The following is a 23433-nucleotide window of genomic DNA, read 5'->3' as shown; positions in this document are numbered from 1 at the left end:
TTCCCCAGGTTAGGCAGTTGGCCAACTTCCCATTGCATAGGGCTGAAATACAGAAAACTTTACCGCAACTAGCTAATATACATGATAGCAACCATATCATCCATTGATTTTCCATTTTAGTATTAATATCGATATCAGTCGAAAAATTATGAGAGCACAAAGAATTATTCATCACAGTTGCCGATGCCGACCGCCCACCTTCCCGATATAGCTTCAATTCATTGCAACAAGCTCACAAGCGAGCTTTTGGCTCCACCGTAGACGAGGAGACAGCGACCTTGACTCATAACCGCAAGTCTGATTCAACACCACAGTGCAGTTATAGAGTCTAGAGTCCTCTAGAGATAAACCGGGCAGAAAATACAACTCACTTCCACTCTTAAAAGTTTGATATTTAAGTATCTAAGTTACATTGGCGTAAAGCCTTATCGGTTTACATGATGATCGATACCTCAAAGTTTCAGAACACGCACCAAGACGAGCCGCGTGGCCAGCTCGAGCCCGTTCCAGAAACTACTCTTCCTTCTCCGTTCGATGACTACTTTCTCTCATCACTTAGACCTTCGGACTTTCCTCGCCTCGTTGAGCTTTACAACTCTGACCTAGCCTTCATTCTATTCAGTCCTCCTTATCCCTATACGCTCAACGACGCTCAGTGGTTCAATGATAATCGAGCCCATACCCGATTCCCGAGCTATCCAGGGACTCAGGAGGCTTGGGTTATCCGCTCCAAATCGCATGATGGGATGTTAGTTGGTATTTGCGGGACACACCCCATGCCTGGACGATCGGAACATCATTTCAGGCTTGGATATTTCCTCGCACCAGAGTTTAGGGGTAAAGGGATTATGTCTATGGTTGTTGCCGAGGTCCTGAAGAAATTCCCTGGGTCTATATTCGATGCCGAGGCTGAAGTTGCGAACTTAGGCAGTCAGAAGGTGTTGGAAAAGTGTGGGTTTCAGCATGTTGAAGGCGGCGGTTTTGAAGAGACATGGCCGGCTAGCAAAGGTGGTGGAGTTAGGCAGCTTCTTAAGTTTAAAAAGCAATGCTAAATGTCGTATTTGTATATCCATATATTCATTGAAGTTTGTCTCGGACTCAGACCGAAGCGGTCAGATCCTATAATATCGACATTCGCTTAGTAGTTTTAAGTTTGGTTGAGTCCACAAGGAAATGGAGTGACATATACCATATTCATGAACCCGACTTACATGTATCCACCGGATCTGGGAATGCTAAGCAGCGTATCACTACAAATCACACCCTGCAAACGAATGCTCTCAATAAAACCTTAAGCATTGATATTTGTGGATTTTGAAAATCATTGGCTTTCCTGATAGTGTCGCAGACAGGAGAGAGACATTGTCTTGCCTCCTCGATTTATTGACTCAAGGGTTGTGCAGTTGTCAGATTATTTGACGCTGGCAGACTTCGTATTATACTCACCCCATATCGTTACGCTCATGTCTTAGATAAGCCGGAAAGGTTGATCTCGATTTTTTTTTCCATTCCGACTCGACAAACAGGAAATATGACTGCAGGTAATAGTAATTATAACTTTACAAGCACACATGCCGTCCTATCTGGAGGCTACTGGGCTGGCGATTTCAACGGCATCATTATTTCTGAAGGTCGTATAGAAAACTGCGTACGTTGATAATTGCTTCGAAAGCTTCGAGACCACTGTATGCTGATAATAATTAATTTACAGAATGAGACTCAAAGAGTGAAGTACTTCATACTTTATGGCGTCTGCCATTTTTTCTCGTTTATATTCCTTGCTTTGCGGATATATACCAGAGTTTTCATTGTCAAGTACTTCGGACAGGACGATGTTTGGATTTTGATTTCCGCGGTGAGTATTTCTTCCCTTAATAGTATACACAGTGTACTTGCACGCGACTTAGCTCGACCTTCCTTTGGGATGGAGCACTTGAGCGATCATTTCTAACTAGACATCCGCTTCTTAATAAATCTATAGGTCATAGCATGGGCGATCATTGGCTTCGACCTTTCATGTACGGCTTTCCGAACTACCCCACGGAATTAGGGGGTTTAACAAAAATAGCGAGGAATTTTCGTTGCTCAGCTTGCTAATATTATAATCATCGGCTCTGGGCGCTTGGTTTTCTTCCCATAGACGTTCTTGCTGGAGCAGGTGGAGCGCATGTAGCCTGTATTAAACCCGCCGTTCTCGTGACAACTCTTAAGGTCAGTCTTGAAACCTGCTTCCGAGTTACGATTAATATCCTAGCAACAGCATTATGTACTCGAGAGGAGTATTCCGCTAATAATTATATTTGGTGCGCATTCATAGTTGAAATACATCACGGATCCATTCTACTCTCTCGCACTACAAACAATTCGAATGTCCATGTTGACATTTTATCTTCGACTCAGTGCAGATCCAACCTTCCGGAGGGTTGTACACTGGTCTATGGGAATTACGTGGCTGATTTTCATCGTCCTTCTGTTGGTTTTTGAGTTTCAGTGCACCCCGCCTTCAAAAGCTTGGGATTTGACGGTCATATACGAAAATTTATATAATAAATATTGTCTAAATAGATGGGCGCTGGGCTGGGTTTGGTCTGTCTTTGCAATCTTGTGTGATTGCTGGGTTTTAATACTGCCACTGAAAATGCTGTTGGGTACGTACCTCTCGATGGTATTTGCCCCGTTTAATCTCACGCATATATAGAGCCTTCGGGGACCCAGTGCTAGCAGTAGCTTACTAGTTTTACAGCTCTTCGAGTTTCTTCGAAAGAAAGAATTATGGTTATTGGTATCTTTGGGATTGGTTTTATGTAAGTTCTATTGTACTCAGGATATTATGATAATTAATTGTTTTCTTGAGGCTTTCTCATGCTCATATATATTCAATCGATTTATATATAATCTAGGGCTTGCGCGGCTTCAATTGCTCGGATACCAGCATTCAAAATCATGAACGAGTCGGCGGATCCGTTATGTGAGTGTGAATAGGACATGCTATCACATTATACCCTATGCGCACGGACGAGGCATAAATTTAAATCTGACCTGTTTATGGCGGAATAGGGGATCAATTTAACCTCACTGTAACGTCGGTAGTAGAATGGAACTTTTCTGTGATGGCTGCTTGCTGCCCAGCCCTCAAGCCTTTGGTGGGAAGGTGGCGTCCAGGGCTCATGGCGAAGTTGACGCAACGAAGCGGTAACTATCGCCCTCAGGTGAATAGAGCGAGCGGGACAATCCACACAACGGGTATTGATGACCCTTCAAAATTAGAAAATGGAGGCTCGACACTTGCAGCGTCTGGTTCTGAGCCCCCGACAACCCCTCGACCTTCCGGGAAACTCCGGAAGCTATCGATATTTATACCAGGAGGCAGACTTAATGAGTTTGGTATGGCACCTCAAATGCCTCCCGGTGAAAGGTCTAAATGGAGGAAAATATTTGGATTTTTTCAACGGAAAAGGAGCATTGCGGGGGAGGAAGTTAATACAACGGCAGGTTCGGGTACAGGGGCGAGTGGTCCAAATATTGGCTTTTGGCGTAACAAAGATTGGAGCATGGACATGACCAATAACGATTATTGCGTGAATGCAAGGCACACACATCAAATTCCTCAGCAAAGTTCAAGGAAATCACGGCAAGATTCTGTTGGGAACTCCGATATACCACCGTGACTCCCCTTTTTTAAGTGCCTGGATCCGAGGCTACCCTTTTTTACGGTTCTTTGTTGCACATACATTAATTAAGCCCAATGTGTAGCCCGCCCAATCAAGATAAGCTATAGCGCTATACAAAGGGCGAGTATAGGAATCTTAAGATCCTCCAATCTAATAGAAGACTCTTTCCAGAACAGGCGGTCGATTTTGCCAAATTTCATCAATTTCTCCTAGAAGAGCGTCACTGAGTTTTGGCAAAATCGCCAAGGCCTTGACACTATCGTAGATTTGCTCAGGTCGAGAGGCGCCAGTGATCGCAGAACTAACATGATCGTTCTTAAGAACCCATGCTAGAGCTAGCTGTGCGCAATTGCAACCTAGCTTGTCGGCAATTCCCTAGTTACGTAATATTATTATATTAGCATGAACGCCGCAAAATCGATTCCATCTATCCAATTGAAGTAGACTAGTGGGGACATACTTTTAACTTCCTGACTTTATTCATTTTCTCCTCCCATTCATCGGCTCCCACGCCAGATTTTAGGTATTGAATGTAAGGATCGTCACTGGTTCCGATTCTTGATCCCTCAGGAATTCCATCGAGGTACTTCCCTGTCAAAACGCCCCCAGCCAATGGACTAAATGTAGTCAACCCAAGACCATAATGTTCGTACAAGAGAATGTAATCGCCTTCGACACGATTCCTCTTTAGCAGGCTATATTCTGGTTGTTCCATGACTGGCCCAATGAGGCCTAGTTTGTCGGCAATCCGATGGGCACTAGCGATTTCATCGGCATTCCATTCGCTTGTACCCCAGTAGAACGCCTTTCCGGTATTGATGACATGGTTGAAGGCGCGGACAGTTTCCTCAAGTGGGGTGTTCCTGTCCGGCCGGTGTGCATATATAAGATCGACTAATTAAATGTCGTGATCGTGAATTGATTAGCAATTAAACATCTTGACATCAGGTAAAACGAAATTGCTAAATACCATAATCCAATTGCAACCTCTTCAAGCTCAAATCGACACCTTCAATAATGTGCTTTCTGCTTAGCCCCGCATTATTAACCGGCATTTCTCCATTAGCATCCCCCCAGTAGATTTTCGTCGAGATAACTAAGTCATTCCTCTTCCAGCCAAATTTTTTAATGGCCTCTCCCATTACCCTTTCGCTTTCACCGCCTGCGTAACCTTCTGCACAATCGAAAAAGTTGATACCGCAGTCGTATGCAGCTTTCATACAGGCGAATGTCTTTTCGTTTTCAGCATACCCACCATAGGTCAACCAACCTCCGAGGGAGATAGCAGATACTTGAAGTCCGCTACGGCCGAGGTAGCGATACTTCATTTTGGGGAGGTCGGACGGCTTGGAAGACATGTCTATGATTTTCCTCGGAATACGGGCCTCCGAAATGTCAAAAAAAAATATGTTATAATATATGTGGTGCTGTGGTGTTTCTTTGGCGTGGTGCTGCTGCGTCCTTTACCTATTTATACATACATCGATTGAGGTGACGCAATGCTGAGTTAAGTCGTCAAATTGTATGAGATTGAGGGTAAGAGATCAACGAGACACTACTACATTCCTTACACCTTCCAAATCCGTAATTCATTGTGAATAAAAATACGTATGTGCGTTTACGTATACATTTTACCTCCGATTTCATTAGTAATCAGGGTGTGTTCTTTTAGGTAACTTTGGCCGTAGACGGCCCGTGATCCTTGCTCTTGTGCAAGTTGGGATCCTAAATCACAAGGGTGTTAACTTGAAGTATATCGAGATCTCGGTTAGATCTCGGTTCGCTATGCGCACAAATGCTATGGAAGAGTCATTGATGACAAATGGCTTGCAGTTTTGGGTCTTTCGGCTCTATAGAATAAGGTTTTTTCATAGCAGGGCATGCTCTTTAGATTTTCAGCTTGTCAATTTCGAAATTTCTGGCTTCATTCGATTCACAGAATGTGCACATGAAATATTTTATGCTTCGAAGTCCATGCGCCATGGATTCTCTATTAATATTTTTCGCTGGTGCAGAATAACACATATTCAACGCATCTCAAGGTCTCCCTATGAGGCTGCCAATATTCGACAATATAATTTTATTTCTTGACAGCATTTATGGAAATTAGTTGAGATTCGTTGTTAATAGTGGTTTCATACTTATACGCTAGCATATGCTTTTTACTAACGGCTTATAAGTCTACCTTTCTATATTCGAGTTCATTAGTTTATTTTCGCATTTTCTTCATGCGGCTGGCGCGCTAGTCAGTATGTCAACCACTGCGGGTACATTTACACGTTAATGATCGGTTTATAGCGATAGACATTGGACTGCCAAGTGCTTTCAGAATGCTTGTTTCATTATTTCGTAGTACACATGAAAAATAGGAAATCTTAAACAAAAAGCCTGCAACCATGTAGAAACCCGAATCCAGTACACTATCAACCCCTCCAACCTTCCGACTCATGCGCGATAGATTAAAAATACAAATACAAGAGATCCAAAATCTCTGCAGCGGCATATATACCACTGGGCCTCTGACTAGGCCATTAGTGACGGACCCAACTATATGGAATCCATGATGTAATGAGGGTATCGGTTAAATTAAGGGAATGGAAATTATCCCCGGCATAAGTAAAGAAAGACAGGCCCCAGTTAACTCCCGTAATAGTCAATATTCTTTAAATCAAAACGTTTGGTTTTTTTTGGAATCGGCCCCAAACTAATGGAAGTCACACTTAATATTGCCGGTGGGGCAGTAGCCGTTTCCAGCGATTTTGGGGGCGGCCTTGCGGAGGAAGCTACCCAGACTGCTTTCAGCAACACCCCAAGACCTCTCAAGGAGAAGGTTCTTCATTTCATCTGGAGTAACACCCTTGTTGTTTTCGTTGATTGATTTACTGATGTAGTATGCGGCGAGGCCAGCGACATGTGGAGTAGCCATGGAGGTACCCGTGTAGTAATCGGAGGCAGTATTAGAGCTGATGACAGAGCTGAGAATGTTGACACCGGGAGCGAGGATGTCAACTGTGCTTCCGTAGTTAGAGAAATCGGCGACCTTTCCTTTTTCGTCGATGGCACCGACAGTAATAGCCTTTTCTGCAGAAGCTGGAGAATAGTTTTTGGCATCATCGTTCTCATTTCCAGCAGCAACAACGACAGTAACACCGGCATTGTGCAAAGCATTGATAGCTTGGTTGACAGCTGTGGATTTTCCGCCGCCAAGAGACATGCTAGCGACGGAAAAGCCTGACTTGGCATCCTTAGCGACCCAATTGATTCCCTCGATGACACTGGACCAAGTTCCATATCCGTCATTATCAAGAACCTTGACTGCAACGAGGTTGACTTTTCTAGCGACACCATAAGTTAAGCCACCAATAGTACCGGCGCAGTGGGTTCCGTGTCCAGCGCCATCAGTGTTGTCATTATCGATAGTATTGGTTCCCCATCGGACTCTGGTCTTTCCGGTGTACATGTCACCGAATTGCTAAGAAGCCTATTAGTTAACCGAAGGGTTTTTGCTCTATTAGGTTTGAGATACTTACAGTATGCTCCCGTTTGATTCCTGTGTCGATAACATAAACGGTAACACCCTCGCCAGACCATGCGTCATTGTAGTAATACCGATATGGTGCCTTGTGGTTTGAATGAGAGATACGATCGAGACCCCATGTAGAATCGGATCGGTAGACACGCTTCTCAAGGTTATTAGACTCGGACTCCTCGGTTGATTCCTCGGCTAGGTCTTCAGTTGGGATACCATCAAGGTTGACCTTGACCACGGCATCCTGCTCAACATAGTCGACTTCTGGGGACTTGAGAATCTCTTGAAGTGTGGCCTTGTCGAACTCTCCCGTGTAACCCCTAAACTTTGACCTTCCCGAAACATTGATCTTCTTATGAAGACCACGGGTCTTCCTGCCCTTCCTTCCCTTAGGGTCTCTCGCTTCGATTGTCGAATGGAATGAGCTGATGCGGCGAGTATGGGCATCGGTGGCAGAGTCCGTGACACCATTCTTAAAGACGACGATATATTGATCAGGGATCGCTGAGGCGATACCCGAGTTGGCAACCTTAACAACTGGAACTGCGAAAGCGCTGGAGGCGATGCTCGCAACAGTAAGAAGAGTAGGAAGAAGGTTCAACATCTTGGATATATATATATATATATATATCTGTGTGAATATAACGCTCGTAGATAGCTTTGGAGAGGCTGTTAAGCTATAAGCTATAAGAATGATTCTCAGGAGAAGATCGAATGCGATGTCTAAGCTGGAAGCTGTAGAGAGTATTGATCCTGCTGCTGCTGATGATGATAAAAAAGTTGCAGATCGGAGGGAGGAGAGGCCATGATTTATAGATGGTGAAGTGCTAGCATGCTAACTGCGGCATCCTTCTGAGTCTCTTACGATGCTATGACCATAGCCCCCCTGCCAAAAGAGCCGATGCATAGCGCCGCGTAGCTATCGACTGATAGTTTGGTACAAGCGGTTCTCGCTCCGCTCAAGCCTACATTCTCGCCAGTAGATAACACCATGATCCAATGCCTAATGTCTCGGAGGCTTAGTTTCCTCAATCGATAACTAATATGTCTCTACATTGATAACTAGCTCCTCATGCAATAAAATTCAAAATTATGTCGTAAGTTTTTGTTTTTGATCTTGCATGTGCGACTGCGATCTCTGACTAGCGTATCAATTCTCACCCGCCACAGACGGAGAACGGTGGAGAGGCTATCCGAAAGCGTAAAAATGAGGGGAAAAACTGTTATACACCGCTCCATTTTAGGAAATCTAGTATATTAAACGGATAGAATATTGTGGCTAATTGCCTCCTCATTCCTACTAGTTTACTCACTATCATCTTTTAGGATAACTACTGCTCAAAAATTGATATGCTTGGAGATCGTGGCGAGTTTCAGCACCGAAAGACTAACATAACAAGCCACCGCAAAAGGCGTTTAGTGGGGGCGGAGCTCAAGCTTTTCATTGCGCACCCAGGACCCACATAGCCATATTTCGGAACCTACCTCCGGCAGCAAAAGCAGGCCGAGGCAATAAACACCAACGACTGTGCTACTATCATAGGTCTAGCCCCATCTATATAACAGGCTGTCTTAAGATGCAGGGGCCATGCACGAACTGCGGTTTTGCTCTTCGATCTGTCTAGATCTATTGGATCAAATTCTCCGCAAATATGGTTCCTATACCTACTACGTACATATATTATAAGCTGTTAGCAATGGGCATTGGCTTTCCTTAGCCAAGTCATTTAGGCAATGGTGTACAACATCCAACCAGTGAGAATTAATGGCAAGCCAGAGTCACGAACTGAGACTTGGAGGAGTACAAGTCTATTCACTGTACTCAGAGGTGTAATTAAATTTATTTAGTAGTGCTTGATTGTTCTTGGGAAGTACGTAGGCCTGTGCGATTGTATCTGTATGTTTCAGACCTAGGACCTTGGCTACTGGTTTCTATGATCACGGTACCGTATATTGATCAATTGAACTATCGATTAGTGATAGTAGCAGTAAAATCAGAAACAATAGCTGATAGGTACGTTAGCTTGAAACATCGACATACGATATCGCTCGGTTCCCTCCATCTCTGAGCGCTGTCTGAGGTTCAAAATTCTTGTGTCCAAGCGAGCCGTCGCTTGGTCTGGCGGGCTGGCAAGGGTCCCCTGTGCGAGCACCCTAACGTTTTGGCAACACATTTCTCCTCAAGCCAGTGAAACACTGTGGGCCAGTCTCGAGATCTCGTAACTTAACTAGTGGGCTGGTCTGATTGTAATGCACCCGCGGAGAGTTTGCCCTGATTCAAGAACGAGCTAAACTAAATGCAAATGGGTCACCCTTTCTTAAGTGGAAAGGCTTGGATAGCTCTTTCCTATCTTAGAGTCACCAATGACCCATTGAAGGTCAGGGGCGCATATACTTACCTGTTTGGACCCGCAGTGTTCTCCGGCTTTTCTCGCGGACCAAAAGCAGAACGAAACCGGTGTAGTCAGTCATCATGAGGCCAATGAAAAAATTTCATTCTTGCATGAAAGATGGTTTACCAGGCCCAATATGGAAATATAGTTTAATAAGACACATCAATGAACACGAATACTCCGAGTTGGTGTCGGAGTTTCTCGGCATTCCGACCAATTAGTTATGCCTAGGTTTAAACGTGGAGAACTTACAAACTCGAATCCGAAAGTTTATTTCATACCAACTAGATCTATAGACAGCATATGCCATCAATAATACTAATACCAATCGATACATGTAGCCAGTTAGGTGGGGATGGTAACGTGCCACTATAATGCGGCATCTCTTCACAATGTTATGCGGGAATAATATTATCCGTGCATGCATTACCATAATAATTACAATCTGCCCCCCCTCCCAATTGCCTTTAACCCCTCATTCACCTTGTTGAGTATCTTCGCGCTCGCCTTTAAACCAATCTCTTACCCTTTAATTACGTTGACTTCATCTCACCATATCATACTATGTTGATATTGTAAAACGTAGCGTCTTGATCTAAGTAACCACGAAACCCCTTTTTTACTTCTCGCCTTGCGGCTTTTCTCCGCCCAATATACTTTTAGTTCTGATGATAATATTCCACCTTAAAATATTCATTTTACTCTTCCAAGAAGCCAAAGTTGAATTTAAATTGGTTTGGTTTATCCCACAGGTTTTTGGATTGATCACAAGGCCTCAGAGCCCACAAGCTATGGTATCTTTAATAAATCATGTTCGTCGAGTACATAGTCTAGTAGGTCTAGACTATTTTAGTTTATGGTTACTGAACTACCCAAATATTTCCGCAAGTGAAAACTCAGAATCTGTCGGGAAATTTCGAAATCTATGTGCTAACTTTTTCTAGAGTGACAGAACGAAGCTAGTATTAATATTGGCTCTGATGATTGAATTGAGGTCAACTACCTAATGAACATATCTGGCATCTGGGAAAAATCGCAATATGCATTGTTGGATTATGTGTGTTGTTGATGATGCTTGCCTGGTTAGCCTCGAGACCAGGCGCCATGCACCCTGGCTTAACAGCCACGTAACGACTGATGCTACGTACGTACTTGCAAGCGGGCACTATTACTTAATTTACATGACGGCATTGTGTGCAAATGATCCTATGGGATGCCTCACGTCCTGGAATATTTGTAGACGGTCTTTTACATAGCAAATTCCACATCTATTCTAAATTTTCGACGTTTCGAACGTTTCTATCCAAATACTATCATACATGTATCTGGACGCAACCAAACTCGAAAGTTCACCGCGCTATGCACGCAAACATTAATCATTAATCGTGACGCCACGAACTTGGCGCTCAGCTCAGGTCGTTGCATGGGTCGGTCTTTATTCAGCAGTGGGCGTGCGTCGGCAGGCGCAAGCTAGCAGGCTAGCAGGTTAATTGTTCCCGCTACCTTGGCTATACTCCACACAGCACATGCATTATTATTGTAGGCTCAAAAATGATTTGGCCGGTCGTGGTCGGCCGGTATTATTTTACGTAAATATTAGTCCATTTTTGACGTTACTATCGCGAGGTATGAAGAGGCGATACGATATAAGTTTAACATGTCGCGTAGATTGTTGGCCCTGTCTGTTACTTAAAATCTTTGACACTGTGGCTTGGTTAATCATGTGGAATCTCTTTATATATATATTTATAAAGGAGCGGTGGGAACGCCGAAGAACAGCCTCCAGAGGGTATAAGAGGCCATAATTCATATGATCATAGCGACTTCATAAAGTATTCTTCATAGTCGATTACTTATAGAGAGCTGTCTTATACTATCTAAAGCTTAGCGACAGAAAAATGTAAAATATTTTATATCATGTATATCGTGAGGTATTAAAGTTTTTGAGAAGCATTACATGCACCTGGTGTAATTCAAAGCGCCAACGAATGTCATATCACGTCCTGATCCTGATATAGCCCAGCTAGATATTTAGAAAAAGAAAAGGAACAAAAGATGTCATAACACATACGGAATTTAAACCCGATCAGCGTAAAGAAACTAAAGAGAGGAACCAGAAGAATGATAAACCAAAACAGACGCTTTGACTTGCGAAACAATGATACTAGCGGCAACAGAGCCAACGGTTTTCCTAGCATCAATCGATACACTGGGTGCGGTTTCAACTGTGACACTGGCAATTTGAGAGTCGTAGTTTTCGATATGGCTTCGGCCGACGACAACAAGGTCTCCTGCGTCTGGAATAATGCCAACTTCCTGCTTAGCGCGAGTAACAATGGTCTGGATCGGCTGCTCAGTCTCGAGAGTCTCGAATACAACACGAGCGGCAATCTCATCGGGGAGAGAGGCAGCAATCTGGAGGTAGAAGGCAGCATCATTTTGAGTGGCTGTGCTGGAAGATGTGGAGGTCTGAGCTGCGGATGTGCTGTTTTGAACAACTTGGACGATAGTAGCAGTGACGTTAATGTTGTTGTTTACGAGCTGGAGAACGAAGCGGAGGGCAGCACGATCATCTGCGCCGCCGATAAATGGAAAGAAGATGTGATGGCTCAGGTCAAGAATTGGCAATGTAGGTTCCTCGATACCAGACTTGACTCGAGAGATAGCTCCAGAAATGATGCTACCACGGCGCTTTGGACGCCTTTCGCTGATATCTATGCCTCCAACACCACCAAATCCACGGTTGATGAAAAGAGCAACACTAGAAGCAGTGTTCTGGATAAGAGAAGAGACGAAGCTGACATATGGGCCGGATTCGAAACGTTGGTTCCTGCTGTCTGGGGTTTCTTCGTATGTGTAGTCATCGCTTAGGTTCCCGGTCTCGCTCCACGGGACAACGACAAGATCAGACGAAGCATCTTTGGCGCGGTCAGACAAAGCGCTCGAGAACGAATCTCCTGGAATGACGGCAAGGTTTGTGACACAGGCCATACTATTCATTCTTCCGAAAGCCTTGAAGAAATTGATAACAGGGTCTCGCGCAGGCTCGCTGTCCTCGGTCACACGCATGATAGCAGAGGTACGTTCATCTAGTTCTCGAAGGCGAAGACCATGGACCTCAAATCGTGGACCGAGAGGCCGGGACTTGACTGCAGGTCCATCCTCGTTTTTAGCCGACTCAGAGGCGTCTTTTCCTACCTTTGAGGTTTTGGATCTGTGGACAGCTGGGGCAGCGGCCTCCTTTTCGCCTTTCAAGAGTAGGATCAGGGCCATCAAACTTGGCAAACTCTCAAGACGAAGGAGAGCTGTAAGCTTGTTGACAGTGGTTTTAACTTTAGGCTCTTGGGTATCAGTATCATCTGATACGCCTGTTGGTGTGCCATCCCAGTTAATTTTTCCGGCTCTCCATGCTAAGCATTTCTTCTGATACCATTCCGGATATAGGAAACTGACGAGTGGGGTAGTCGCAAAAGTAGTAACGAGAGCCATGACGACAAAGATTGTGAACACTCGCTGAGAGATAATTCCCGCATTTAAGCCGATGTTAAGCACAATCAACTCAACCAGTCCTTTACACTGCATGAGGGCACCGACTGCCAAAGATTCTCTCCATTGGAGTTTGAAAAGTCTAGCTGCTAATGCAGCACCAGTAAGTTTCGCAAAGAAAGCAACTAATAGGACACCGAAAACGTATCCCCAGACAATGCCGCTGTTGAGAAGTCCGATGTTCGTTCGAAGACCGGACAAGGTAAAGTATAGTGGCAAGAATAGCACAGTTACGAGATCTTCAATCTTTTCTGCAACTGCAGGTGCGAAACCTCCGTCACGAGGACAAATCTAACGTAAAGTTGCATGTCAGTGCCAGAAATTTGAGCTTAACGATCAAGTAGTGGGAACTAAGGGTTGAAGGCTGCCCTCGGCGGGTCGAGGGAAGGGGCCTAATGTTAAATTGGGACTGAAGGTTATGCATGAGGTTCTTGCCCCAGAACGAGGAACAAGGTCATTGCGGTGTATATGTAGGAGTACTATACTTACGAGTCCAACAACGAAGCCGCCGAAGATTGCGTGAATACCGATAACGTTCGCGAACCATGCCGACGCCAAGCACAAAAGAAGTGTGACGGTAAGAGCGCCTTGGCTGGGGTCTTTTAGGTTGCCAGTTTTCCGAAGATACCAGCGGAAAGCGGGTTTGATAGCCAGGAAAAGAAACGAAATGTACCCTATGGCAACAAGTAGAACGTAAAGGGCAGTGATTCCGGTACCAGCGTTCACGAGAGCAACTGTGAGAGCCAGAAGAATCCAGCCTACAACGTCATCTCCGCTACCTGCTGCCAGGACAATCACACCGACGTTGGTTCCGAGGAGCCTTAGTTCCGTCAGGATACGACACAGGACAGGGAAGGCCTGAACGAGAATAGCGTTAGAATGGTATAGACTTGCGAGTCTTCGGAATTTTGCTGAGAGCTTAACGACAATTGAGAATTAGTTGGGAAATCTAAGGAAGGCTTACTGTAATGCTAAAGGCTACACCGACGAAAAGCAAGAAAACTCCAAAGTTGACATTCTGATTAACACCGACGTCACTACCAAATTCGTTATAGAGACCATAGGAAATAGCGGCGCCTAAATTGGAATACTCGTTAGCAAAAGAGTACAAAATCCATGTTGAACTAAAGGTGCGGGGCCCCAAGCTAATGACTAACCTAAGCCAAAGGGCAGCGCGATACCCATGGAGCCGACACCCAAGGCGATTCTCCAGTTCTCTACCATGATGCGGAAGTCAACTTCCAGACCAATCAGAAATAAGAAAAGTACAAGGCCAAGATTTGCGACAAGATTGAGGTTTGGCATTGCTTCTTGTGGAAAAATTGTCGTGGTGAAATTCGGCACTCGGCCCATCACTGTAGGACCGAGAATGATCCCACCGATAACCTCCGCAATAACACGCGGTTGCCGAATTTTGGATAGTGGCAGGTGAAGAAGTCGACATAACGTGACAATGATGAAGACCTATACGAATTCCGTCAATAGCTTTTCGTCAGTTGATGCCAGGTGAATATAAAATCTATATAGGACTCCAAATTGCGAAAGTATCGTCGTATGAGATTGGGTTCACCGCGTAGATATTTGGTCTTACCTGAACGATGAACACAACGATTGGATCATTCTTGTTATAATGCTGTGGATTTGCTCCGCCGATGATACCAGTCTGGTCCGCGACTTTCGGCGCTGCAGAAGTTGCAGCAGCAACTGCCGACGTGATAGTTGACGACATGGCAGAAAATTCGTTACCTGCCAAAGTGGCGGGCCTAATGGTGAATATTTTGCTGGGTAACCGTCACAAAAGATTTAAACAAAGGAAAGAAGACAAAACCTCCTCAGGGCTTCATTTCCAATTGTCTTTTATATACTAAAATTGCTGATGGGTTTTGTCCCAGGTTGGAGATGCTCATGCAATGGTGTTGGTGGGTCAAGCACGCCATGTGGTGCGTACTCATCAAGTTAGCCCGAGGCTCGTGCTGCCTGCAGCTCTGCATCCTTTAGCAATTCAATTGAACTAGATCTAGCTACAGCTCCATGGCTCGAGACTCCATGTAAATCCTAGAGAAATTTAAAACGGCTGTTGAATTTTGATTGGACAAATTTGTCCGTTTTTGGACATTCCTCGGTTTGTTTGCGCTGGACAAGACTCTTGGGTTTATGACAAGATTTTAAACTTCACACATCCGCCAAGCAGAACGGGACAGCCAAGCTGTGGGATGACAATGTCACCGCTTCCGATCCCATTCAGTAGCCCCAAAGTTGGATATCTTGACCCGTGTCTTGGCTACAGTGCAGTGGCTGTAGTCCCGCTTTCGCATTGATGAGAAATCCCTAGAATGATACGAGAAATGCCGATTGTTAAACATGCATGGGAGCTTGAGCTGAAGGTTTCTACCAAATTTATAGCTAGCAGCGAAGTAGCCGGGCCTTCGGGAGATAGCTAAACACGGTGCGGATGGATCCACTTTGAATTTAGGGCTGGCGGCTGACACGATTTTCTTATGCTAAAGTGCTAAAGATTCTTCGGCTTGTGCCTCCATTTTCCTGCATTGAGCACATGAGAGGATATCCGGATATGTAACTACCAAGGCCGTGTTTACCCATGTTACCAGAAGGCTGGGAAATAAGGGGCTTCGGCAGTCAGAATCCCAGTTCCTCGGTTTGCTTACTCTCCAAAAAGAACCTAGATACTGGTGTAAAGATGCTTATCTTCGTTTTCTTTCAAAAAAAAAAAATTTTTTTTATCGACGCATCACGGAATAATTTGTTTCCGCAGGCAAGTCGTTGTAATCTTTCAGAGTTGATGCAAGGCTTCGCTCTAGTGTCACCTTTCCTCAGCCGCAAGTTGTAATGATGATATTTATAGCGGTCGGCTTCTGGGTGTTGGCCAAATAACTCGAAGAAAGAAGTTTAAGCTGTCGTTCGAACAAGGCGATGGCAAATATGAGATACTCTGTATTCTGAGGATAGCACAGTAGCAGCCCTGCACGCTTGCTTCCAAGAAATGCATCCGATTTGTTGAGGAAGCATTCCTAGACAAGGATGTTCTTTTAAGGCCCGTTCAGTGTGCATGTGCATATATGTACGAGATTCGTAGACACCTTTGATTTCGTTATTTCTAGCGATATGGTAGATATGATTCGCTTCTTCCAAGAGCCCTTCTTGTGGGGCATCCAAAGTAATACTGCACTCCCAACAGCGCGAACATGCAAGCACCTGCCACCCCATTTAAATGATCAGGTGCCATTGGTAGTTCGAAATAATATAAGTTTTCGTGTTTAGTGTCACTTGAAAGTAGCGCGATAGCGTATACAACAAGTTACCCAAATGGGGACTTGACCATGTATTCCGTTGTTGTTAGTGTGGAGAGCTAAGAAATTAGCCTAGCGGGGTCTAGCGGGGCCGCCAATCAACATAAAGCCACAGTACAGACGCTCCGAAAATAGGTATATAAGTACACTACGGCTTGACACTTGTACATATATAAGCACAGCTGCACAGCTGCAGTCTGAGTACCTATACTTAGCCTGGATGTCACCAGCGTTGTGCAATAGTTAGCTTGGAAGGTAAGGCCAAGCATCCAGTATACGAATATGTGCAATTACAAGGCTTCTGGGCGCCTGGGCGGTTAGGCTTAGCTGAGAATGGCGTTTTTGGGATCACGACCCCCACAATCCTCCAATTTCCCGTATATGGTGATTGATTTTCAGTTTCGTGTGATGTAGGATATCGATATTTTGTAAGATCTTGGATACCAACTCTCAGCTGTTTGACCCTTCTTATTCCCGCTGTGCTTTTTGGGGGCTATTCTTTCCCCCGAAGCTCTGAGGCAAAGTTTTTTTTTTTTAAAAAAAAATAAAAAAAGGAAGATAAAATAAATTTATACAGAGTATATATAAATAAAAAGAGAACAAAGCAAATACAAAGTAAGCTTAAGCCTTCGGATATAACTTTACGAGCCCTGGTTCCTTTGTTTTGTTTTACTAGAGTGGTAGGCTCCAACGGTGTAGATCGAAATTGTGGTAGATTAGACAATTACGTCATAAATCCCATGGCAGATCCTATAAACAGCTTTGCTCACAATCTCCTACCACGGCGTCGAACCAGATCTTGCCCGTGCGACTATAAAAGGACTAGTACAGTGAAAAAGGTCATTTGCGATCTAGTGTATTGTGGTTGTGAGGCTCTTGACAATTGAGTGGAGTATGGGGAGGGGGCAATGGTCACTTACTGTCGTCTCCTTTTCTCGTTTTAATGTACGTACGTGATGCATCGCTGGAAGGAGGGACAAATTCTAAAACGAAAACACTACGCCACCTCAAATGAAGTGATATATGCAATTATAATTCATCACAACGATACGGGCGAGAACGCGCAGACCAAAACAACCGTCACATAAATTTCGACGTATAATTCCATGGTTTGCAAGTTACTCGTCACGCATTAGAAAAGACTCGTCAAATTGACACCTGGATGACTGCTTCCTCTACAAAATTTGAAAAATTCATCTTCTGGTCCGACCCCTGTCTTTTTCTCGTTTTCGCCTTTGATCAGGGTCTAAAAGCTTCGCAAATTTGCTACCTAATCGGCCGAGGTGAGGAAGTCAATATGTAGTTATTGATATAGATAAGCTCGCCTCATACGCGCGCCCAGATACAGCGCGACTAAGTGTACTAACGTCAGCAGCATGTCGAAATCTAAAATTTGAAGGGTAAATTGGTAGCAGAGGAATAATGCCGATATTAGCACCTATAGCAACACGTATATGTATGGATTGTTGTCAAATGTGATATAGAAGTCAATATCGATGGACTGAATTCATGAAAACTTTCAATCCCCAATGGAGATTCTGGGCGAACGTGACCCGAAACGAAAATATAGCGTTAAGTGCTTCGGCTTTGTTACCCTGCACCGCTCTGATTTATGTAGCCCGCATTTCCTGGTGCGCCCTGTCGGAATGTCTGGATCATTTTTTTCTCGAGAGTGGTGGTCTCATCCACATGCAGCCGCTAATATAATGAAATCCGCGATCCCGGTCAGATTGGCGTTGTCAAGTTATATCTTCGCCGCAGCCACGAAAGACATTCCACAGAAGTGGTGAGAGCATCATAGGAATAGAGCCGGACTTATGCAGTCTCGAGTCGTCGAACCAATCACCCGGCTTCGAGTATGGCGGCTCTACGGGATACATAGCATCAGATTATGCTCAAAAGGAGAGATATACCATTCCGGTAACCATACGGCTCTAATATACTAATAGGAGAAGGCGATAAAGGACACGCACAAGGCGCCGGCGTCCTCAACTAATTCGAATTTTCAAACCCGCATTTTTCGATGAAGGAAAAACTATAAATGTGGAGGTGAATCGGTACACCATACATGTGTGTATTTTTACTTCATCAGTCGTCTGGGGGTAAAGTTTCAGGGCCTAAGGTCGAATTTGATCTGTGCCATTGCTAGGGATCTGTTAGATTTTATGTTAGAGATGTCGAGAAATGTGCGTGATCCCGCACAAATAGCGCAAGATCCTTGTAGACTAACCGATTTTTGCGAGTGATTTGTGCGTTGTCGCTGCCAAAATCCAACAAAATTAGGGGTCGAGTCAATCCAATTCAAGAGCCTTAAGCTTAAACTTTCTGCCGGATATCATACTATGACCATACGATCTGTCCAAAATTCCACTACTTTTGTAGCGGATGAATCCGGCCGACGTCAATACCTTGGATTCCTCGCTGTCCTGCATTAGTGTTATGGTCACCACATGAAGCTAGCACGCGAAGCTTCAACGAAGAATTCGAATATTCCAGGTCCCTTGCATTGCATTGGACAAGTCCCAAGCCCGCAGCTGCGGTGCGCATTTAAATCCGCAGCCGGAAAACAGGAGCACTAGCCACATAGGCACAGATACGCATGTGTCCGAAAAGAAATTGTTTTCCTTTTACGCGTTTCTCCCTAACAACCCCCCGAGAATGATTATAGACGGTGTAACCTGGGCCTGTGAGACTTGCATCCGCGGTCATCGGGCAGCAAACTGCCAGCATATTGGTATTTCGTCCGGAAGGTGTCAGCTGCCATAATATGGCTGCCGCATTGCGTTCGCTGATCTTCATGTATAGAACGTCCACTTCAGCCGCTCGGTAGGAAAGGTCGGCCAGTATCACAATGTCACCACTGTCGGTCCTTACGCCATTCGCGCTCTCTCCATACCAGATGCAAATGTGAATTGATGGCTCGAAATGGTGCTTCAGAGGGAAATGGTAAGGGCTCCGTTATATCATTAGTGAGGTTCTGGGCTCACTCGGCTACTATCCAGGAAAGCGGTGCAAATGTCGGTGTATGGAGGGCGAGGCTTGCACATGTGCTTTCAAAAAAAGCCAAATAGCGAACAGTACAGTCTCAGAGAAATCATCCGAAGATAATAAATCTAGTGGACTACTACAACCACCGGACTCTTGCCACGAAGACCCAACCGTAGTTAAGAACCAATTGCAATATCTACCCGGTAGCAGTGGCTACTCTCAAGAAATTGGACTGGTTGGAGTTAGGGATCTTGCTTCTACGGGGAGTTTCAGTAGTCCAGAAGGTTGGGGTTCTACACCGGTACCTGTAATAAAATCTCCTACAGTACCGTCGACTGCCATTTCAGTCGAAGGAACGGATTGGGAATCCCCCTGGGAGGCGTACCCGAGCATCGAGCCCTCATACGGTGGCACGATGCCAGAGGATCAACTATCTTTAGAGCTATCGACTCTGATGGACGCCTTTATCGAAGAGTCAGCAATGGAAGGAGGAACAAATATTCACCAGGATGGGAGACTAGAAAGGCTAAATCTAGATCTTCCTTAAGAAAAATGCTATGAATATTCCTGCAGTTAGAAGACATTGCCTTTATTTTTCATTTTATAACCTATCAAGGTTCAATATTTAATATTGTAAAACTTGGGGAATTAGGGACTTACCAACTCCGAGACTAGGATCAACAGTTAACTATTACCTGATAGGTCAACTAAAAAATGTCATGGGCTTCTTGCTAAGGACTTGCCGCTTATATATACATGTCTCTCCGAGTAAATATTGACACTTGAAATAAGCTTATGAAAACTTAGAGCCTGCGTTTCCTAACGTAAAGATTCAGCGTAGCAGGACAAAAATCTTATTTATCACTAGCTGGCAACAAGAGACGTCTAACCCGCAAGATTTTAACTACCCTATACCGCTGTGATTTTCCGTAGTCATGGTCCAATGCAACGCATGTGCATGTTTTTTTCTTTCGATAAGGTTCTCGGGCTTGGCTCCGGAACAGATAGCTAAACTATTCTCGGGCGCTATAACCGATGCTAGTTAATTCGCGGTATATCAATCTTAAAAAAAACTCACGCCGTTCTCCTCCAAATTGAGTTCGAAGCCAGAGTCATTAGAAGTTTCTGGGCCCATAGTTTCCATAGCTTCACTATCTGTTGTGGATCTTAGTACGTACTCTAGGAACGCTGTCAAGTGAAGGCCGTGGGCCCGAGACTTAATATAGGCCACGAATGACATGATATCAAGAATAAGCGTAGATATGGAGAAAGGTGATTTAAGCATAATATATATCCTAGCATGTTTTGATATCGACAGTACTTAAAGCATATCTCAAGCTAGAGTGCTCTGTCGACTTTTCAGTCCAAAATCCCTCTAGCCAAACTTACTCCACGAACTCCACTTGACATGTGGATTGTTCCTAAATGCTTGAGCCTCAACCTTGCAAAATCTACTGTGGTAAAACATGCAACATCGGAACTATAGTACATGTACATGTACAATATGTCGGCCGTGCACATATGTACCTATGTTTATGCAGCTCACTGAATTTTCATTAATATGGCGCAACCAATCCACGAAGTGGCCCCACATCTGAATCGTTTCATGCTATCTGTAGCTCGGGTTCTATCTCAACTAGGCAGGTGGCTGAACGTCGATTTCGCGTAGAAGTTCTCAATTCGTAGTAATCTAATTTTCGCCGCTCTCCAACAGTGGCAACACAGGCCCCTCTTCGCTTTCGATTCCACTCGGGAACTTTTCATTTACATGATTTTGTTTGCCCAAGTCCATTACGGGCTCACTATACTGGTATCACGGAAATCCGACCGGTTTCTTGTGGCAGTGAATATCCGATTTTCGAGGCTGCATAGAGTACCCCTTTCTATGGCGTCTTTCGATTCGGAGTGTAATAGTATAGAAGCCTAATTTTTTGGGCTGTAGTACCGACGCCACAGCTCCTTAGTACCCACCTCGAGAATGAACTTACTGAAACCTCTCATGCAAAGAAGTCGTTATCGAAATGTTTGAAATATGTAGCTGTTGCAATTGTCTTACCTGCTTGGTCTTGCTGCTTTAATCGAACTATCATTTCGCTTAATGATAGACAGTCCCGAACCACATGGCACAGGCATGGAATTCTGGAAGCTATAAAGTATGGACCCTGCCTTTGCATGCGGATACTACTTTCTGGGAATGGAAGGACAGGATTCTTACGCCCATTCCGCTAGTAATCTGGGGATCACTTCTAAATCCGTGGTTGGAGTCAAGTACCGTAATTTGTTTTGACGACCAAAAAACATTCATCTTCGTGCCTGAAAGTATTTTGTTCGCTGCAAGTGTGTCGCTCGCAATCAGTGTTCCAAAATGCTCACAGCTTCTCAGGCAATAGTAAGTATTCACGAACTGTTTTTCACTTCATCCTACATCCTTGCTAGCTAGCTGTCTTTGCTTAAAATTATCACACTACTGATTTGTTATGTATACATATATACCAAACTGACATTCTCAAATTTACTAGGGCCTGAAGCTATTCCTCTTCATCTTAGCAGTTGTCGTAGTTGTTTTTAAACAAGCAGTAAGATGGTGGCTGCAGACAAAATTCGGGTGGACAGATATCTTCATTACACTATGTGTAGCCCTCTATTTGGCCGAGGAGGTCATCGCTATTGAGCTCCATAGACTCAACTTTTTCAATATGCCGGTTGCGAATTTCAGTGTGAACGGATACCCTGACCTGCTCAAAAACACTGAAGACAAGGATAAACTATCAATAATGTTGAGGGTAAGGCTTACTCAAACTTGGGTTAACCGGTTTCAACGTTAACGCCCTAGGCTAACGGGTACCTACAAACTTTTCATAGTTACTTTTTTTCTCATCATTCGTAACATTTACGATATTTTGGGTAATCAAGGCGGCATTTATGGCCCTATACACTTACCTTGTGCCTCCGTGGCTGACAGGGCTAAGATGGTCTATTCATGCTACTAGCATACTTGTTTTCCTAAGCTATATCGGATTTCTTGTCACAAATATATTTTCCTGCGGAAATGTAGCTGCAAACTGGAGTACCGACCCTGAGGAGTTTTGCTTTTCTTTTAGTCGGAAAGCTGGCGTTATATACCTCACCACCCTACACCTTCTTACAGATATCATTAGTGGGTTAAAATATCTTTACCATGGTCAATCTTTCAGTATATGGCGATACTAACGCAGTAATATAGTTTTTGTCATTCCATTTTTCATTCTTCCACATATCATGCTTCCAACAGCCGAAAAGTGGGGGCTGGCTCTTATGTTTGCTCTAGGTCTCCTGACGATATGTTGCACGGTCGCTCGGACAGCTATCGTCCTTTCTGCCAAATCATTCACATACCACGACCTTCTTACTTGGGACTCTGGGGAAATAACTTGCGGGTTGATAGTCGTTTGCGCCCCCAGCATTAAATGGCTAATACTCTGGGCAACTGGTCATAAAAGAAGACGAGCAATCCGGGCCTTTCACGGACAGCCCGAAGAAAGTTCTTCTGATATGACGAGTAGAGCAGGCACAAATCGAGTAAGCAGAGCCGCAAGGAGAGATCCAGACTCCGAAGATGACGATATCGGGGCGATGCAGACTTTGGAACCAATTGCCGTAGTGGTCAAACATGAGGTCAGTGTTGAGATAGAGTCGCTAAGACAAAGTAGAGAGGAAGCTCCAAGTACGAGCTCGAGCTCTAAGGATGTTTCTGGAATAGGCGCCTGGCCAGATAAACCGCCAAAGAGCTTCTTGCATTTATAGTCGCTTAACATCATTTTCTTTTCAATTACCATGTAATGTATTCTGTTGTAATATCTTTGTGGTGTCTTGGCGTTTTTTTCATCTTACAGTTCTATCGATATGCCTTCGACTTGAAGGTGGTGAATCATCCTATGGCCATGACTAAATCGAAGGATAAGATATACTTAAGATCTTTAGTATGGAAATAGATTGTTATATCAGGTCCAAAGGTTACT

The 23433-nt window shown here is 44.3% G+C and overlaps 8 protein-coding genes across 8 annotated transcripts; 5 read left to right on the top strand and 3 right to left on the bottom strand.

Moving 5' to 3' along the window:
* Positions 1–440: 440 nt before the first annotated feature.
* On the top strand, positions 441–1052 carry AOL_s00170g106 (uncharacterized protein; the record flags this gene model as incomplete). Its single annotated transcript, XM_011127735.1, has 1 exon — positions 441–1052. One exon carries the CDS (start codon positions 441–443, stop codon positions 1050–1052), a length of 612 nt encoding a protein of 203 aa, XP_011126037.1.
* A 2058-nt stretch (positions 1053–3110) lies between these two features.
* On the top strand, positions 3111–3668 carry AOL_s00170g105 (uncharacterized protein; the record flags this gene model as incomplete). Its single annotated transcript, XM_011127734.1, has 1 exon — positions 3111–3668. The coding sequence occupies one exon, from the start codon at positions 3111–3113 to the stop codon at positions 3666–3668; it is 558 nt and encodes a 185-aa protein (XP_011126036.1).
* A 153-nt stretch (positions 3669–3821) lies between these two features.
* AOL_s00170g104 (uncharacterized protein) lies at positions 3822–5029 on the bottom strand (the record flags this gene model as incomplete). The annotated part of the gene is made up of 3 exons (XM_011127733.1): positions 3822–4046; positions 4132–4565; positions 4642–5029. The coding sequence occupies 3 exons, from the start codon at positions 5027–5029 to the stop codon at positions 3822–3824; spliced, it is 1047 nt and encodes a 348-aa protein (XP_011126035.1).
* A 1346-nt stretch (positions 5030–6375) lies between these two features.
* Positions 6376–7804, bottom strand: AOL_s00170g103 (uncharacterized protein; the record flags this gene model as incomplete). The annotated part of the gene is made up of 2 exons (XM_011127732.1): positions 6376–7143; positions 7202–7804. 2 exons carry the CDS (start codon positions 7802–7804, stop codon positions 6376–6378), a joined length of 1371 nt encoding a protein of 456 aa, XP_011126034.1.
* A 3889-nt stretch (positions 7805–11693) lies between these two features.
* AOL_s00170g102 (uncharacterized protein) lies at positions 11694–14868 on the bottom strand (the record flags this gene model as incomplete). Its single annotated transcript, XM_011127731.1, has 5 exons — positions 11694–13430; positions 13629–13997; positions 14104–14216; positions 14297–14603; positions 14731–14868. 5 exons carry the CDS (start codon positions 14866–14868, stop codon positions 11694–11696), a joined length of 2664 nt encoding a protein of 887 aa, XP_011126033.1.
* Positions 14869–19472: 4604 nt separating this feature from the next.
* AOL_s00170g101 (uncharacterized protein) lies at positions 19473–19982 on the top strand (the record flags this gene model as incomplete). Its single annotated transcript, XM_011127730.1, has 1 exon — positions 19473–19982. One exon carries the CDS (start codon positions 19473–19475, stop codon positions 19980–19982), a length of 510 nt encoding a protein of 169 aa, XP_011126032.1.
* A 1818-nt stretch (positions 19983–21800) lies between these two features.
* AOL_s00170g100 (uncharacterized protein) lies at positions 21801–22260 on the top strand (the record flags this gene model as incomplete). Its single annotated transcript, XM_011127729.1, has 2 exons — positions 21801–21824; positions 21955–22260. 2 exons carry the CDS (start codon positions 21801–21803, stop codon positions 22258–22260), a joined length of 330 nt encoding a protein of 109 aa, XP_011126031.1.
* A 433-nt stretch (positions 22261–22693) lies between these two features.
* On the top strand, positions 22694–23218 carry AOL_s00170g99 (uncharacterized protein; the record flags this gene model as incomplete). Its single annotated transcript, XM_011127728.1, has 1 exon — positions 22694–23218. One exon carries the CDS (start codon positions 22694–22696, stop codon positions 23216–23218), a length of 525 nt encoding a protein of 174 aa, XP_011126030.1.
* Between the last annotated feature and the right edge of the window lie 215 nt (positions 23219–23433).

This window comes from Orbilia oligospora (genome assembly GCF_000225545.1).
Source record: "Orbilia oligospora ATCC 24927 unplaced genomic scaffold scaffold00170, whole genome shotgun sequence".
Classification (NCBI taxonomy): domain Eukaryota; kingdom Fungi; phylum Ascomycota; class Orbiliomycetes; order Orbiliales; family Orbiliaceae; genus Orbilia; species Orbilia oligospora.
The sequence above is the reverse complement of the archived record's forward strand: the minus strand, read 5'-3'. Positions and strand labels throughout refer to the sequence as shown.